This window comes from Octodon degus, unplaced genomic scaffold (assembly GCF_000260255.1).
Source record: "Octodon degus isolate 3935 unplaced genomic scaffold, OctDeg1.0 scaffold00164, whole genome shotgun sequence".
Taxonomy (NCBI): domain Eukaryota; kingdom Metazoa; phylum Chordata; class Mammalia; order Rodentia; family Octodontidae; genus Octodon; species Octodon degus.
This window is the reverse complement of record NW_004524740.1, coordinates 3,874,376-3,892,035: the sequence shown is the minus strand read 5'-3', so window position 1 is coordinate 3,892,035 and position 17,660 is coordinate 3,874,376. Positions and strand designations below refer to the sequence as shown.

The 17,660-nt window shown below is 50.8% G+C and overlaps 1 protein-coding gene across 5 annotated transcripts in view; it reads right to left on the bottom strand.

Moving 5' to 3' along the window:
* The window catches only part of Tbx4 (T-box 4), a 32,193-nt gene that overhangs the window by 6,874 nt on the left and 7,659 nt on the right, over nucleotides 1-17,660 (bottom strand). For all 5 annotated transcript variants that reach the window (XM_023703145.1, XM_023703146.1, XM_023703143.1 and 2 more), the window contains exons 4-5: nucleotides 11,435-11,554; nucleotides 9,958-10,105 (exon numbers count right to left, since the gene is read on the bottom strand). In XM_023703145.1, coding sequence (XP_023558913.1) covers nucleotides 9,958-10,105; nucleotides 11,435-11,554 — 268 coding nt within the window. The remainder of the gene's footprint in view (nucleotides 1-9,957; nucleotides 10,106-11,434; nucleotides 11,555-17,660) is intronic.

The window sequence follows — 17,660 nt, the reverse complement described above, 5'->3', positions numbered from 1 at the left end:
AGCGTCAGGAGGCTCGCTGCGGCCCGCCAGGGAGCACACACAGCGGCTGCTGCTCCAAACTTGCTCGGTTTCTTCCGCTGCGCCTGCCCCACGGTAGCGGCTCCATCATGTGCCATTAAAATGTATTTTTTATCATTGACATTTGCCAGATGCCCTTCCCATTGGAGGCAGGACCAGGAATGTGGGGCATTTTATCAGCGCTGCTGCATCTGTTAACCCTTTGGTTTCTGTCCCGGCTAGGCCTGCCCTCGCCCTTGGGTTCCTGGAGTGCCTCCCTCCCTGCCTGGAGGTGCCCCTTCTTTGGGTTGCCCCTGCTGGCTGCTACTCTTCCTGGTTCCCAGGGGCCAGACCCATTGTGGTGGCTGAACAGAAAGAGTTAACCCTTTGGTGACCAGAGTACAAGAGAAAGGCCGGTGTCTAGGTGTCAGGCTTCAGCAGGTGTGGCTGAAGCCTGAGTCCAGGAAGGCTCTGCTCTCATCATGCCCTGCGGGCAGGGACACCCCAGAGAGTAGGCTTAGCTGAAGACGAAGGTGCTGGTCTCCCCACACCCTGCCCTCCCCTGGGCTCCTCTGTTGGCTAGGGGGCTCCGGCCAGCAACAGGCAGTCTTCTGTCTTTTGCACTGGCCACCACCGGTCTGTGGCAAGCTCTGGGCAAGTGAAGGGCTTCCCAGACCCCAAGCCAGGTCCTACATCTGAGGACCACTGCCCATGCTAGACCTCTCAGAGCAGAAACAGAGGACAGAATCCTGCTCCAAGAGGCATGTACTTTTCCAGAAGCAGAATGGCCCCATAGAGAGAGGAGCTCGTCTTGGGAAGCACCTCCTGGTCCCTGTAAGTCCTCTGTCACCCTGTAGGGTTTGCCAAGCCACAGGGACCTCCGTTCCCTGAAGACCCAGAAGGACACACCCAGGGGGCCCAGATCGCTGCCTCCTGGCTTTGGCGTGTGCTGCTGTCCTGACGTTTCCTCCCCCTTCTCTCACCTTCCAGGTCTGTCCTCTCTTCTGGAAGGCCCAGTACTTCTGGGAAACTTTTCCAGGACCTAGAGCCCTGCTCTGAGCTCTCAGTCCTGAAACTTCCTCTCTGTGTACTATCTAGTCGGGTCCTTCCTATTTTTTCTTCATTCTGTTTTTTAATTTTTTTTTTCAATTTTTTAAAAGTTAGTGCACCTTTGTAGTAAATGTGATCATATCCTCTGTGGGGAGTTGGGACATCTACATAACCCAGCCTAACTCTTCTGCTTCTTCTTTTCCTTCAGTTAAATAATAAACTCCTCCAGAAAAAGCTCCTTACCTTCCACTCTTTTTGTAACTCCAGGTTTGTTGGCCCTGAGACAGGATCTGCTAAGTGCAGGGGTGAGGGTTATGAGAATGGGAAGATCTGGGCCCTGACTACAACCCCCCTAAGGGAGTATCCACGGTCCTCCCCTCAGGCCTCTCCTTTCCTCACTAGAAGCAGGGTAACCTCTGAGGCATTTTTCAAACCAAGATGGAGACTGAACACATCCGCAGAGAATCTTTCTCTAAGGCAAGGTCAGCTCCTGCTCACCCTGGCTCTCCTACAGCACAGAGGGAGGACAGAATAGGGGGCTACAGGCCCCCAGGCCACAGCATCGACACCCAGGGAGGCTGTGCAGGGCCTTCAGCACAGGCGACAGCAGCCACCCTGCTTCTGTGATGCCTGGACAGTGGCAGGGAGTCCTAGCCCAGTCAAAGCACAGGACATTATCAACAGCTCTTCTCCTCACTGTCACCCACTTCCGGGTCACCAGCAACTGCCTATCATTTTGTCTATGAACCAAAGCCTCGCCATTCCCGCCACACACCCTGGTCCAGGTCCCCACCTCTAGCCCAGCTTCCTCTACTTCCTCTCCATGTTTACCTGCTGCACCTCCTATCAGGTCACTTCCGTGCTTAGAACCTTCTGGGGCACCCAGAAAATAGCACATTGCTTGAGAGCAGTCCCTTTGTCCTCCTCTTTCCTTTTGTCCTATGTCCTCCCAAACTGCCCCTGCTCCCCTAATACTCTTTAAATGCCTCATATTCAGAATACCATCTTTGATGGTTTCCTCCTGCCCCCTGGAGTAGACCAAAGACCTGAGCCCATGAGACAGAGTCGCAGATAACTGGGATAAGGGAAAGTTAGACAGGAGAAACTGCCAGAAGGAACCATGAGGAGAGTGCAGACTCAGCCACAGAGAAGAGAAAAAAAAAGCTGGAGGTCTCAGTGGGTCTCCATTCACCAGCTCCAAGTCCTGACCCAGTTCCTTCCCTCTGGCCATGAAGGTCCCCACTATAAAACGGGGCCTCTGACTAAGTGGTCCATATGCCCTTCCCAACCCTGAGAGTCAGGAACCTGGACAGGTGTCTAGAAGAAAGCCTCACCCACTGCGGCAATGCAAATGAAAACTCCACCCTCGATGCCATCAGCCTGGGAGAACGTAAAACCAACCCAGTGACTGGCTTTTCTCCAAAGTTCCTCAGACACCACATTCAACTTCTTTGCCAAAGCTTCACATTTATATTTGCTGCAGAGAATACTGGGCCAAAGCGGCCCGCCACGTCAGCCACTCTGCTACATGACTGGTCCCGTCATCATCATTGTTGTACAGAAATGGGATTCATTATGTTCTGGCCACGGTTCAGAAGCCTGTTCTATTTTAACCATCGCAATAGCACCGAACATCCAACTCCTCGAGCGCTCACCATAGCGTGCTTAGCCACAGTGGCCCAGATTCATCTCTGTTGGCAGCACAGAACACTGGGGTATGGGAGGGCAGGCCATAGAGACCGTTCAAGTCCAGCCCCCTGATTTACTGATGTGGAGCAGAAGGCTTTGAGCAGGCACATGACTTGCCTATGGAGGCCCAGCGGGTTGGACACAGTCTGAGCAGAGTCCAAATGGCCTTTGAGAGAGTTCTGCACCACTCAGCTGGCTCAGGAACTGAGTCTAAGGTGCTAACCACACACTGTGAGAGATGTGCACCAAACAGGCCCTGCTGTCCACCACAGAAACAGCATGTCTGGACACTAGCCACACAATAGGAGAGCTAATATCCAAAGTGGGCTAATGTCTGTGTGGGTATATGTGAAAACCAGATTTATCCTGCATTATAATTTTACCTTCTAAAGATTTTCCATCATCCTTCTTAATCTCCCAAGCCCCACAAAGTGGTTAGGTTAAAGACAAGATCTACAGCTTAAAGATAAAAGAGGAAAAGAAAAAGAAAAAGAAAAAAAAAAATGACCCAAGACTCAGAGAGGAATAGGAGTAGTCTAAGGAGAATCTAACCTAAAACTGAGCCAGGCTCCCTTTAGCCCACTCAGGAGGCCTTGGCGAGATAGATCTTAGGTCTCACTCTCAGGACAGTAGCCCCAAGTTCCTCTCGCAAAGCCTGAAACCTTTCTGTCTTTCCCCACAGCAAATGTAATGCCAGCCAGGGTTCACTAAGAGCATACTATATGCCAGGCCTTGGGCCAGTGGCCAGGTATCATCATAATTAATCTTTCTGACAGCCTTACAAGTAAGCATCAGGGCCGGCGAGATAGCTCAGTGGACTAAGGACCTGCTTAGGCAAGTGCAAAGGCTGGGGTTTGATTCCCCGGCACCATATGCTGGGCTGGCCTGCCTCCAGGCCCAGTGAGCCAGCTACCAAGACCAGACATGGTGGCACATGCCTATAATCCCAGCACTGAGGAGGCTGAAAACAGGAGCATCACTATGAGTCTGAGCTGTGTAGTGACAGCCTGTATCAAATACATAAAAAAATAAAAAATGAAAAAGTAAGCATCACAGGGGGCCAAGGAGATAGCTCAGTGGCATAAGTGCCTGCCTGGCCAGCATAATGTCCTCAGTTCAGTCCCTGGTACTAAAAAAAAAAAACCAAAAACAAACAAAGTATGCCTCATTATTATCCTCATGTTAACAGAGAAGAGACGCAGCACCAGGAAGGCGAAGGCATTTGCCCAATATCAGACAGGAGATTTGAGGTAGGGCTAGAATCAGTAGTAATTTCCAACCCTGTGCTGTTCCCTTTACCTGGCTGGGGACAGCAGGCCTAGTCTGGATTTTTAGGGCATCTATAGCTCCCCCAAAAACCTGCAAGAGCTTGGCACATTGTCCCAGTTCAGCAAATATAAAGAGAAAAGGGGAGATGCAGTGTATGGAGTTTGGGGGCCATCTACCCCCGGCAGAAAAAGGGCCAACCACCACCCCCCTTTGACAGTTCGCATACTCACTTGCTCTCTGCCTGCACCCGCTGGCTTTCAGACATGGTCTAGGTCCCCACATACGACAGTGAGTACAGACCTCATAGTGCACAGTCATCCAAAAAATCAAGCAAAAAGAAGTGATGAGACAGTTGTTGGAAGAAAAGCCATGCTCAAAAGGGCAATGCGCAAGACGGGCAACTCTAGGGCAGGGAAATTGCCCAGCTGCTAGCTCCCTGGCCCCCTGTGGTGCTTACTTTTTTTTTATTGTTTTGGTTTTTTTTTTTATGTATTTGGTACAGGGTGTCACTACACAGCTCAGACCTTCCTGACAAATGCAAGGTCCTGAGTGCAATTTCTGGTACCATAAAAAATTTAAAAAAGGACTGAAGATGGCATGAAATGGCAGGAAAGATGTCCAGATACACTCCAATGGACAAAAGTGTTGCTGCAGCACAGAGAAGGGAGGTCCTATCAGTCCCCAGAAGTAAACTGTAAAGGAATTCTAAGAATAATACGAATAAGTTGGGTTTTTTGAACAGCATGAGCTGATTCTAAAGTTCATACGAAAAACAGACTAACCCAACCAAGAGACATCTGAGGAGGATGAGCAAACAGGATGAGCCTTGCTGTCCAAAGTCTCCACAGTGCAGGACAGGCACGTGGACACACAGGATCCTCTGTACAGAAACACAGGACTCTACCCTGGTGCTGTGGGGACTAATGAGTTCTCTAGAAAAGAACTGACTTCATATATCAAATGCCAGGAAAGTTTCCAAAAGGATTGACTGTAAAAATAAATCCACAAAGTACCAGAAGAAAACTACCTTTATAAAAAGATAGACTTAAAAAAAACAAAACAAAACAAAATCAGGCTGGTCTTGAGCTCTCTTTGTAACCCAGGATGGCCTCGAACTCACAGCGATCTTCCTGTCTCAGCCTCCTGAGTGTTGGAGTTACAGGTGTGCACCACCATTCCTGGCTTGGATATAGAGTTTAGATTACTCAAAATGCAGAGCATAATAAATGGGTAAATTCAGTCAGAAACGTCTGCATGTGAACACAACTAACCACAGCCAAACCAAATGACCAACTGGGAACATGTACAACGCATACACTATAGGAGCTAGATGTTCCTAGTTTATAAACTCCCAAAGTTCATGAGATCAAAACGCCAAGAGAAAATGGGCAAAGGATAATAACAATTCACAGGAGGAAATACATAGCGAAAGATGCTTAACCTCACCCATAAAGGAAATAAAACTAAAACTGACAACTACACCGCCCTAGCAAACGGGCGTTCGGCTCTATAGGTAAGAGCAGCGCAGCTTGCTGGGAATCAGTACATTGGGGAAACCACTATGGGCACAGTGGGGCGATATTTTCAGATGCTCAAATCCAAATATACTTGAAAAGATGTTGCACAGATATCCCCAGCACAAAACGGCATGTGTCCAAGTTCAATCAAGAGAGGAAAAAAGAAATAACAAAATACCTACCTCCTTCTATCAAAACTGACTACATAAGTTATAGAACAATCATGTGATAGGTTGTACGCAGCTGTTAGGGAAGATATACACTTTCTAGGAACAGAATGACCTCCAGGATATGGCAGGTTGACAAAACAAGGAGCAAAAAATGCTGAGAAGAATTAACAGTGGCTACTTGTGGTGAGGGCTGCAGAGAAAGTGGGTAGAAAGAGTGGTCACATTGAAGACATTTTTATTTATTCAGTAATTTCTTTTTAAACCACGTGTCTGAATTTCCTATTCAGAAATTAATTTTAGCTGGGCACAGAGGTGCAATGGTCCCAGCTACCTACGAGGCTGAGGAAGGAGGATCACAAGTTCAAAACCAGCCTAGGCAAATTAGCGAGACACTGTCTCCAAATAAAATTTTTCAAAGGCAGATGTGTGTGTGTGTGTGTGTGTGTGTGTGTGTGTGTTTTACTGGGACTGAACCCATGGCATGCTAAGCAAGTTCTATACCACTGACATATTCCCAGTGCATGCATGGAGAGAGAGAGAGAGAGAGAGAGAGAGAGAGAGAGAGAGAGAGAGAGAGAGAGAGAAATTAAAGATACAAATAAGCATTGAATTACAACTTTGTTTAAGTACTAGGATGAGAAAGCATGCAGGTGCCAGGCATGGTGGCACATATCTGTAATCCCAGCACTTGGGAAGCTGAAGCAGGAGGATCACTGTGAGTGTGACGTCAGCATAGGTTACAAAGTGAGCTCAAGTCAGCCTGAACTGCACCTCAAAATTCTGTCACAAAAGACCAGAGAGAGAGAGAGAGAGAGAGAGAGAGAGAGAGAGAGAGAGAGCTCATAGTGCTCTGACAGCATAGAATAGAGACTCTGCATTTTCTCCCTGCGAAGTTGCATCTGAACTTAGATCTGAACTCAGGAGTTACTAGATGAAGAGGGTAGGAAGATCCCAGGCCTATGGGGCAGAGCAATCTGGTCAAAACCTAGGCCTGTCTTTTGGTAGCATCTGACCATGTGGTCTTAGGGGCTCCTGTTCTGGGGCTTCAGCAGCCACACAGGACAGTTACCAGGGCCAAGTCCTCACCTGGGCCTTGGGTCAGTGAAAAACAGCAGCACTTGTGAAGGAGGGAGTCTGGGAAGACAGGGAAACTAGGAAAACCCACGCAATTCCAAACTGGCTGCTGTAACCCTCCCACACCCAGAATTTCTCCCGGAGGCTTTCTGTGTGGATAGACATGTGGCCTCTAAGCTGGGAGGACACTGAGTCCAGCTGGAGGCACTCAGGATGATACCGCAAGCACTCAAAGTGGTTCTCAACTTCACCACGATGGTCACAGTGCCTGCTCACACCTGGGTCTGGCCCCCTTCCTGAGAGAGCCCAGCTTTTTGGTGTGGGCACAGGAAAGCCCACAATCCACCTGGCTAAGAAAGTTCCTTGAGGCCAGGAAGCTTTTTAAGAAAACTGAAAACGAGGAAGGTAACTTCTTCACCCTTCAGTAGGAGCTCACTTTACTCACTGACACAGGCCCAGGAGCAAAAGCTCAAGGTCCCAATGAATTGCTGTGCCCTGGTTTGGCCAGGAAATGAGTTCAGCCTCCATAGCCCTTGTCTGCATGGACAGAGACCACTCCTTCTTCAGTGATGTCCCAAATAGCTGCAGATAAGACAGCCCTGGGCCCAGAAAGAAAGGAAATGGGGCCACAAAAGTGCACTGCTAAGAAACAGGAGACACAGGCTGGGTGAGGGTTGGAGCACCTGCTCCTTCAGTCTCTGCTCCTGAGACAATCTCCTCCTCTCCCTGAGCTCTACAGCCCACGGGATGTGGCAGCAATAAGCCACAAGCTCCGGGTAAGTGCCAGGAGAAGCGAGATTCCCACATCTCACCCCTCAGGGAGAAAGCGGAAAGAGATAAAATCCCTACATCAAGGAGAGGTGAGCCCAGGCAGGGAGGGCAAGTGTAGCCTCCTCAGCCTGTCGGGCAGCCCCGCTGGCACAGACTTATGACTACATGCAGGTGTATCACAAACCCATCATAGAGCCACCAAAGAGACACAGAGCCTGGAAACCTTCCTGCAAGGTGGTGAAGCTGAGAGTTCCCTGTTTCCTAAAGAAAGCCCTGCTTTTCAACCCTTGACCCTATCACCACCATTTCCACAAAGGTCTATGAAGTAGAGGAGTCCTCTGAGGTCTCCCTGGAGCTGGGAACCCTGACAATAAGCCGAAGCATCCAGAACCCTCTCAGAGCCTTGATCTCTAGGTACTGTCGGCCAACCAAAGAGGCAGCTGCTGCTAAGCTCTGGACTCAGCCCACAGTCTGTCCTGTGTGGTCTGTGGGTGTCTGACTTTAAGTGTACTGAGGTTTCCCACTGCCACCACAGAGGCCCTCCCTGCACTTGCAAGACTGTTGCCACAGCCTGGCCAAACAGAGAAAGTCCAGCAGGAGTCAGGTGGAGCACAGTCCTGGCCAAGCTGGTGTCTAGGACAACTCAGGAGGGCTCTCTCCTCTCAGGCCCTGGTGCGCCAGGAGGGGCCTGGCTCATCCTTCCCACTGGACATCTGCTGCCTGGCATGGGAAACCCTGTACAAGGACTTGCAAAATGTAAGGTTCTAGGGCCAGCCAGATAGCTGAGGGGACTAAAGTGCCTGCTTAGGCAGGCAGAGGGGCCAGGGTTTGATCCCCTGACCCCAGGGCATGCTGAGACCAGCAACTGAGACTGGTAGTAGTGGTACATGCCTGTAATCCCGGTGCTTGGAAGGCTGAAAACAGGAGGATCACTACAAGTCTGATCTGTGTAATGAGACCCTGTAGATCCTGTACTAAATACATTTTTAAAAAGGCTCTAGATTTTTTTTTTTTTTTTTTTTTTTGGTGCGGAACCAGGGATTGAACTCAGGCCCTTGTGCTTGCCAGGGAAGCACTTATTCCACTGAGCCATCTCCCTGGCCCCCAAAAGGCTCTAGATTTGATTGCCATTACCACACACACACACACACACACACACACACACACTCCAGAACAGATAAATCAGGAGTTGATGAGGTTGAGTATTCTCCGCATTGCTTACTTATACCTCATCAATGACTAAGAGCTGATCACTATGAGAAATTAAAACCAGGAAATTGCTGCTTATCAGTTACCTACCGATTAATTTGAAATGGAGGAGCCAGGGAGATGGCTCAGTAGAATAAGGCTTCCCTAGCAAGCACAAGGGCTTGAGTTCAATCCCCAGTTCCACCAAAAAAAAAGAAAGAAAGAAAGAAAGAAAGAAAGAAAGAAAGAAAGAAAGAAAGAAGAAAGAAAGAAAGAAAAAGCAATGGAGCATTTTGCTCTGATATATTCTAAGAGGAACTGTTGTTCACAGAATTTTTTGCATGCTGTAGCTCCCAGAAGCAGAACTGAGACACAGAACAGGACCTGTGCGTACCCCTCCGACTGCAGCCTGAGCACCATAAGTGTGGCACGGAGCAGCATCCGGCAGCCTTCACTGCCCCTTATTCCACCACAGCCCTGCCTGGGCTTCCAGAGTAACCACAGAGTCCAGAAAGGCAGGACCTGGGCCCTGGCAAAAGAAAGGTACCAGCTCCCAGGCTTCTGTTTGCCACACACTTGAACTAAAACTTTCCACATAAAATCTGGGCTTGCCAGGGCCAGATGGAGAAGAAATGAGCCTGGGGCGTCAGCAGCCGCATCCCTGGGGGTTCAGAATCCCTTTCTGGAGAGCCAGATCCCAGGCCCGGCCAAGCAGGAGCTGACCCAGAAGCCAGAGCAAGGCTTGGACTTCCAGAGGCCGCACAGCCCTCAGGCCAGCCGCTAGTACCCACCACAGAGGGACTTCTCACGCATCCTCAGGAAGCGTGGTCTGTGCCCTGCTCTAGCAAGGACAGGCTGTGGAACACTGAAGCTGGGGGACTGGGCCCGTCAAATCGCAATCATCCTCCTAGTTACCATTTATGTAGAGCCACCTCCCTACCAAGCACTTCCTGCATCATCTCTCATTTGAGTCTCAGCACGATGAAAAGTACTGTGGTCATCTCCATTGTCCAGATAAGAAAACTAAAGCTCGCAAGCGCTGAGAGGCTGGCGCCCAGGAAGTGGAGGAGGAAGGTAACAGGTGTCTGTGGGATCAGAGCCCTGTTCTTCCACAACGTGGCTCCCAAGTGCCAAGACCTACAGCTGGATCCTCCCCTCCCCTGGCCCTACCCATCCCAGTCCATCCACCACCCCAGGACTTGCCTCCCCATATGAGGCGTCCCCATTCTTACATGGCCAAAAGGGTCCAGGTGGTTGTTTGTCAGTTTCAGCTTCTGAAAAGAGACCAGCTGCCGCATCCAGTGGGCCCCTGTGGCTGGAGAATCCGGGTGCACATACAGCCTTCCTGGCATGGCTGGCTCGGCCTTGCCTGCCACCATCCTGCCAACAGTGCAGACAGAGCAGTGGCCGCTGATTACACTGAGGGCTGGAAGCTCACATTCCCTATTTCCCCCAAGACCAAATCCCCAATGGCCAGGAGCGGAAAGCAGCTGCTGTACTCACACCTTCAATTCAGGATTGAGGGGAGAAGGGAGAACAAGGGAGAGAGCCCTAGGGGCAGGCGGGGCTGGGAACCTCTGCTCCTTCTGTGGGAGATTGTGTGGGAAAGGTGAATATTTATCCAAAGGACTGAGGCTATTCACAAAGATACTGGGAGATTTAAATACTCTTGTGTCTTCTTAACCGATTGATGGTTCTGGCCATAACACTGGGGCCTCATACATGCCAGGCAAGCACTCCAGCACTGAGCTATGCCCCTAGCCCATATATTTCTAGCTTTTAAATGTTATAAATTGTATTAGTTGGAGGGAGCTTCTCAAAGGACCTAGAACACTTTTAAATTGATTGCCCCAAAACAATGATCAGAAACTAGCTCAGCCAACGCCTGCTCTGAGTTCTAATGTGACTCAGAGGGAGACAAAATAGAAACATGGGCCTTGGCAGGAACAGGCCACCAAATCCAGCCTCCTCAGCCCCATCCCTGCAGGCCCTGAACCCCACCATGGAGCTTGGGAGCTCTGACTAGCTGCCTCTGCCTAAGCAGGTGGTGCTCTGAGCTCTGGGGACAGACAGGGTGTTGAAGAGTTTTGCCTCAAAAAAAGTAGCCCAGCACTGACTTCCACAGCCCCAGCTTGGTTTGGTCCCTCAAGCTGCCTGTCTCCCCTACTTCTTGCTGGGGGGTCCTATCACCTGCACCCACACCCGCTCCTCAGCAGCAGCTTTATTTGATTTGAATGACATACAGCCCAGAGGGGCACACTCTGCAGCCAGATGAAAGGGACATGAGCAAAGAAAGAAGAGAGCTGCCGCAGGACCAGCATCAGCCCTAACTATGAAAGTCCTCCAAGAAAACGGTCCCCATCCTCTTCCCTAGAGAAGCCCTTGCAGAGCCCGAGTCTGCCAGGCATTAGTGTTTTCTCATCACCCAAGAGTAAGGGTTCTGAGCTTCAATTATGCATGCTTGTGGGGAGAGGATGGCTCTAGAAATCCAGCAAACACAAATGCTTTCACCTCTAAAGCCTGGTCTACAGTACGTATGCAGACCCTGGCTGCTTCTTCCCTCTACAGACCCCAGTACAGGCAGTGGACCCGAGATTGTGGATCTGGGAAGTCACTCAGACTGGCTGGGTAGTCAGTCTGAGTCCAGGGATTTAACTCAGGACAGGGGGCGGGGGAGAGTAGAGGGAAGGTGCGTCTCAGACCTCTTACCATTTGTTGTCGCAGAACTTGTAGCGATGGTCATCCGCAGGGACAATGTCAATCAGCAAGATGTACTTGGTCTTTGGGTTCATGCCTGTGACTTTCACCTTGTAACTTGGGAACATCCTCCTGGTGGAGCCAAGGGGTTGGCAGAGCATGGACAGCACCAGAAAAGATGGTACAGAGTGAGCAAGGGACAGACAGCGCCCTTTGAGCAAGAGACCCTGGCCTTCTCGTGAGCTGTGTGACTTCTCCCTTTGTCCTTGCTGCCCTGCAGAGGGCCTGCCTAGCTGCTTTGTCCGAGCTGCTGCAACCATCAGTCTGGGAAGACACTAAACATAATGGGCCACCCCTCAAAAAAATCTAAGTTGGGGGCCTGCTGCCTGTGAGTCAGAGAAGCACATAGACTGTGGTCAGGATTTGTGGGACAGATCTCAACACCACCCTCGAAGCCTTAATTTCCCTCCTGCCCTTTGCTAGCCCATACACAGCTAAAGCTCTAGGGTGCCACGGCACACAACCTGGCAGCTCCCATCAGCTGCTTCCTTATACAATGAGATGCCTGCCTGGGTCAGGTCTGGTGGAAACGCTTGGCCTTAAACCAACACTGAGAAGCAGAAGGGTGCTCTGAAAACCCTGCTAGGTCTAGATTCTCCCCGAGTGTTTAACAGGAGTCCTTCCCACTATCAATGTCTGCCCTGGTCTGTGTGCCCCAACCAGGAATCAGCAAAGTTGGTCCAGGAGCCTTACATACAACAGCATGGATTCTGAAGCCACTACGGTCCCAGCCTGGCCCCACTACTGATGACCCTGAAGCATTAGGCAACTTACTTGGGTATCTTTGTCCCTTGGTTTCCCTATCTCTAAAGTTAAGATAAAATTACTACTGCTCTCCTGGATATCTGGGTGGACTACACGAGTTGATTTATGACTATTACCACCATCCCGGCTTGGCCTCACTTCCACAAGTTGGTGGTATGACCTACTTCTACAAAAATGGATTCACAGAAAAAGTTTTCCAACTCCTACAGTCCACATGGAGGCTGTCCTGGACACTGCTGATCAAGGAACATTCTAGAGAAGGACTTCCCCAGACCTCTCAGCACACACTGCAGCAGCATGCACACCTCCTGCAGGGGCACAGCTCCCTCCCCTGGTCACCAGGTCCCTGACACCAGACTGCACCAGAACAGAACAGGGAACTTTCTCCCATTCCCTCCCCATGCTCCCTGCCACTTCCTCACTTACATTCCACAGAAGTGATTCTCTGGAGAGAGGCAGGATCCAAACAAGACTGAAGGCCCTTAGGGAAATAGGAACCTGCCCTCCTGAGCTGGGATACTGCCCAACCAGACCACTCCAGGGGCAGGCTGGGCCTCCAGCTCTCTGACCCAGGACAGAACCTCCTGAGCAGTTTCCCTGGCCATCTTCAACAAATTAGCACCCCCATTTTGTGGACAAGGGTACTAGCTTACCTGGGCAGGGCAGAGTTTCCAGAAAGTATCAGGGCCTCCACAAGCAGGCAGACCCTACAGCAAGCCCCGAGCACCCTGAGCAAAAGGGTTTCATTCCACCCCAGCAGGGCCCAGCCCAGCCTGTGCCCAGGCTCCTGCTGCGGCGAGGCGTAGCATACTGCAGGGGCATGTGCACCAGGGCGCATGTGCAAGAGCACGGGGCCGAGTGCGCATGTGTACGAGTGTGCTGCCTGCCGGGTGGGGGCCGCTCTAGCCACAAGTCTAGGGACTTATAAACCCTGTGGAAGAATTTGTCTCAGATGTCAACTGAAAGCATTTTCAAATGTCCACCCCACCCCCTCTTCAAGGATGGGGGAAGTGAGAGAGCTCAAGAACCCAATCCTGCCTACTTCTCTCCAGCCCCCTGCCCGGCCTGGGGGCACAGCTGGAGCCTGCACCATCCACTCTCCTGGTCCTGCCTCTAACTTGGTGGGTCCAAAGCTGAAGGGGGAAGGCAGCAGCTGCCTGTATCCCTCTTCCCTGAGGAAAGGCGAACAATCTTGTCCCCTCCTGGCCACCATTTTGTAACTGCTACAGAATGAGGCACAAAATGGGGTTAGTGTTGACCATTCTTTGGCTGGCCTGGCACCAGAGGCCTGCTTTTAGACTGTTTCTTCTGTAATCACCCCAGAGGGCCACAGCAGAGGGCAGCCCTAGATCCCCTCCAGGGCCAGGGACTATACAGGGGGCCAGGAAAAAATGGCTGTCTTCCACGTCACCCACTTTGAAACCTAGGTGAAGGAGAATGACGGTGTAGCCCCCTCTGTTATACTTTGCCTCAGCAAATCAGGAAGGCTGGGCAGATGTTGTCGAGTGCTTTTTATAAGCCCTTTGAAGAGCCTGTTCTCTGGCCGGAAGTAAGCTGGTAACCAGTGATCTGGCCCTTCCTGGAAGCTGACCATGAACCAGATTGCATGGAGGACAGCCTCAGAGAGACCCTGATGCTAGGACAGCAGCTTCTGCCCTGTGCCTACCAATTCCACCCCTCCCAAGGCAGCAGCCTTTAGTTTAAAAGAATAGAGGACAACTGGGTATCTAGTCTCAATGAGTAGCTCAAAAGTCCCTGTGGTACACTCCTCTACTCCAGAATTCTGGAGGCTGATGCAGGAAGATCATGGTGAGTTTTAAAGCATCCTGGGATATACATCAAGTTTAAGGCCAGCATGCTTTATATATAAGGACCCTATCTCAACAAAACAGCACAACACCCCCACCCCCAGTGCAGGCCAACCTGGCTGAGCTCAGGAGCTCCACTGCCTTCATGAAAACACATGGGCAAGTCTCCAGGGGAGTCCAGTTTGGGGACAGCAACACAGGGGTGGCATGGAGGGACTAGGCACTGTCATTTCCCCAGGTAGGTGGCTCCAGAAGGGCAAAGGGGGCTCAGGGTGGAGGAAAGGCTGTGTGCTAAGGCAAGGCGAACTTCCACCCACACAACGCGCATCTGCTCTTGGTACATCAAGCCAGCATGATCTGAGGACGGAAGCCGGGCTGCACTTGGAGGCTGTGACTTCCTCTGGGCTCTCTTCGCAAAGTAAAGGTCTTTGCTAATGAAACATATGAAACCCTGGAATGAGCCCTGAGTTATAGCTCTGATTTATGACATAAAATGTACCTGAAAACCAACACCCTACGGGGAAGGCCCGCCTCCACGCCAGGAGGCCCCCACACCACGGAGGGGGTCCCCCAGCATCCCACACGCAGAAGCGGCCCGGCCCAGGGAATCAGCAGCTGCCTGAGCCGAAGCTGCGCCCGTCGCAAGCGGATGAAAGCCCAGCTCTCTGATGCTCAACCCCGCTGCCAGCAAGCGCGGGCTGGAACCTTGATCAGCCTCAAACTCAGAAACGGTTTTAGAATGGACTGCCTGCCGAGATAAGCTTCCTCGGTCCGAGGCTTGGAGGGCCGGGACAGGGATTTAGGGGCATCTTGTTGAGGGCACAAATCTGTACGTGAGTCGCGGACTGGGCGGGGAGAGCAGCGGGCTGGTCACAGCAGCCGTCAGACTCGAGGTGCTGGCCTCCCGGGCCCCTGCCCATGCCAGGGAGAGGGCAGAGAGCACCATCCTAGGGCCCGAGCCCCACGCAGCCCCATGCAGCCCCCCTCCCTCGGAGTCCAGCCTCCAGGAGCAGGGCCGTGTGCCTTCCCCTAAAGGAGCAGGAAAACCAAAGCCAAGGGGTGAGGAGCCCAAGAGTGGTTTCCAGCATGGGCCTTGGGGCACACCCGAGGCCTTCTGGGGGCTCCCAAGGTTTTTCTTCTCTTAGCTGCATGTGTGCTAGTCTTGTGAAAATCTAAAGACTCAAACAGTCGTGCACTTTTCCGCAGAAATATTCCACTTCCATTAAATTGGCATTAAAAATCACATATGCTGACACCTGCATGCCTCAGACCAGCATCCAAAGGAAAATAAAGGTGCTCAAGGGAACCAGCAAAAGGGGTCCTTTGCAAGCCCCACCTATCTTTCTGTCCTTACTGACTAGGGGTCTTGGGGAAGCCAGAGCCAGGCCCAAAGCCTAGAGGAGGGCGGGGCTGTGGCTGCTGCCTCTCCTGCAGTTCTGAGATTCCCACTCCACACATGCATCGGTTTTCTAATTCACCCAGAGCAATGTTAAGACATATTTTCCCTGAGGGGAGGGGCAGGCTGAGGGTGTGTGGAATGGATGTTGTTTGGGAAGGTCAGTTGCTTCTCTTAGATTTTTTTTTTTAAAGGCATTTCCTTCTGATGGACTTTTGCTTTCAGAAAATACTTTCAGAAGAGATCAAAGCTCTCTCTCCCCAACCCACTTTCCCAGTGTCTTCAACCCTTACTTGTCTTATCATCCACGCCACTGGGCTCTGACGCTCTGTATACAGAGCTGGGGCAATTGGCTTTGAAGCCCCGGATTAAGCCAGGCCAAATCCTTGCCTCAGAATAACAAACAATACAGGTTCAACAGGAGTTCTCATCGGTAGTTCATTTTTCAAACGCAAATTCACTGTCACTAACACAAGCAACATTGAACTCAACAGGCTCTGAAGGCTGATAGTGGAGATTTATCTGGTGGCAAAACCATGACCTAGGAGTAGTGTAGTCAGACAGTTAGGAAATTTTCATTTTTTGAGGAGGTTTATATTTGAATTTTTGTGGCGCTCACTTTTATCTGTGTTTGGGAGAAAATGCAGTTTCTCATATGCATCAAGCTTGGCAGGGATAGGGAAGAAGCCAAGGCAGAGGTCTGCTCCAGGGACTGAGGCCTGGGAGGGACAAAGACTGGCTGGGGAGGGGCTTGGCCCCTAGTCTACACCTGATATGAGGGGATCCTGAGGGTTTATTTATTTATTTATTTATTTAAACTTACCTTCTCTTTCCAGATTCCATTTATTTATTTATTTATTTATTTATTTATTTATTTTGGCGGAACCGGGGATTGAACTCAGGCCCTTGCATTTGCCAGGGAAGCACTTATTCCACTGAGCCATCTCCCCTGCCCCAGATCCTGGGGGGCTTAGAAATGGATATTTCAGCATGTGGTTGGCATTTTATGCATCAAATGCAACTGGCAACACAATCACAGTCCAACAAAGGAGCTCCTCCTGTCTCTCCCCTTCAGTCTTTTAAGGTTGCAGTAGGCTTGGGCAGGAGGCTTTTGACCCAGGAACTCAAACTGGCTTGAGCACAGTCTAGGTCCCCTTTCTGCAGAGCCCTGCCCCGTCCTCTCACAGCCAGACAGCAATAATCATATCCCCAACTACCTAGAGTCTCTAAGGTAAGACACTAGCTCCAGGTTGAACAGGGACCTGTAAAAAGTTAGGGGCTTGAGCATGATGGGAACGGGCCTGTAATCCAAGCACTCAGGAGGTTGAGACAGGAGGATTGCAGGATTGCAGGAGGAGTTCAAGCCCAGCCTGGGGTACATAGCAAAACCTTGCCTCAAAAGAAAAAAAAAATTTTTTTTAGGGTCTTGATCTGGGGGTGAAACACATCATCTACTGAGCTTGTATGGACTTGGCAACTGCCTACCTTCCCTTCTCGGGGGTTTGGTTTCTGTTCTCTTGGTGCCCTTCCAGCCCTTGCAGTCAAGGAATCTATGATTCAAGGTTAAGCAGAAAGGTTCCGGCTATCTGCTGAGAAAGGAAAGACTCCAAGGAGAAGACATGAGGAGAACACTGGGTAGATGCTGAGGAGCCGCGAGCCCACACAAAGCCCTTGCACCATGACTAGGGCAGTGAACATGGTCTCTGAAGACAGGCACGGGGTGTACACTTACAATCTCAGCTACACAGGAGGCTGAGGCTGGAGGACTGCAAATGCAAGGTTGGCCTAAATGCAAGGTTAGACTCTGTCTCAGAATAAAATAAAAAGAATATAGCTCAGCGATAGCATGCCCCTGGGTTCAGCACCCAATGTAGGAAGAGCAAAAAGTGGCCTGTAAAAGATGGTATGGAGCCAGGTGTGGTGGTACATGCCTGTAATCTTAGCACACTGGGAGGCTGAGGCAGGAAAATCACAAGTTAGAGCTCATCTTGGACAATTTAGCAATTTAGGAATACCCGCTATAAATCAAAAGGTCTGGAGATATACCTCAGTGAGAAGGCTGTGGGTTCAATCCTCAGTCAGAGAGAGAGAGAGAGAGAGAGAGAGAGAGAGAGAGAGAGAGAGAGAGAGAGACTGTAAAGAACTATGGGGGTTTGGGAGGGCTGGAGGGCAGTAGCTCTAAGGAGCAGACCCTGTGTAAGGATAATTT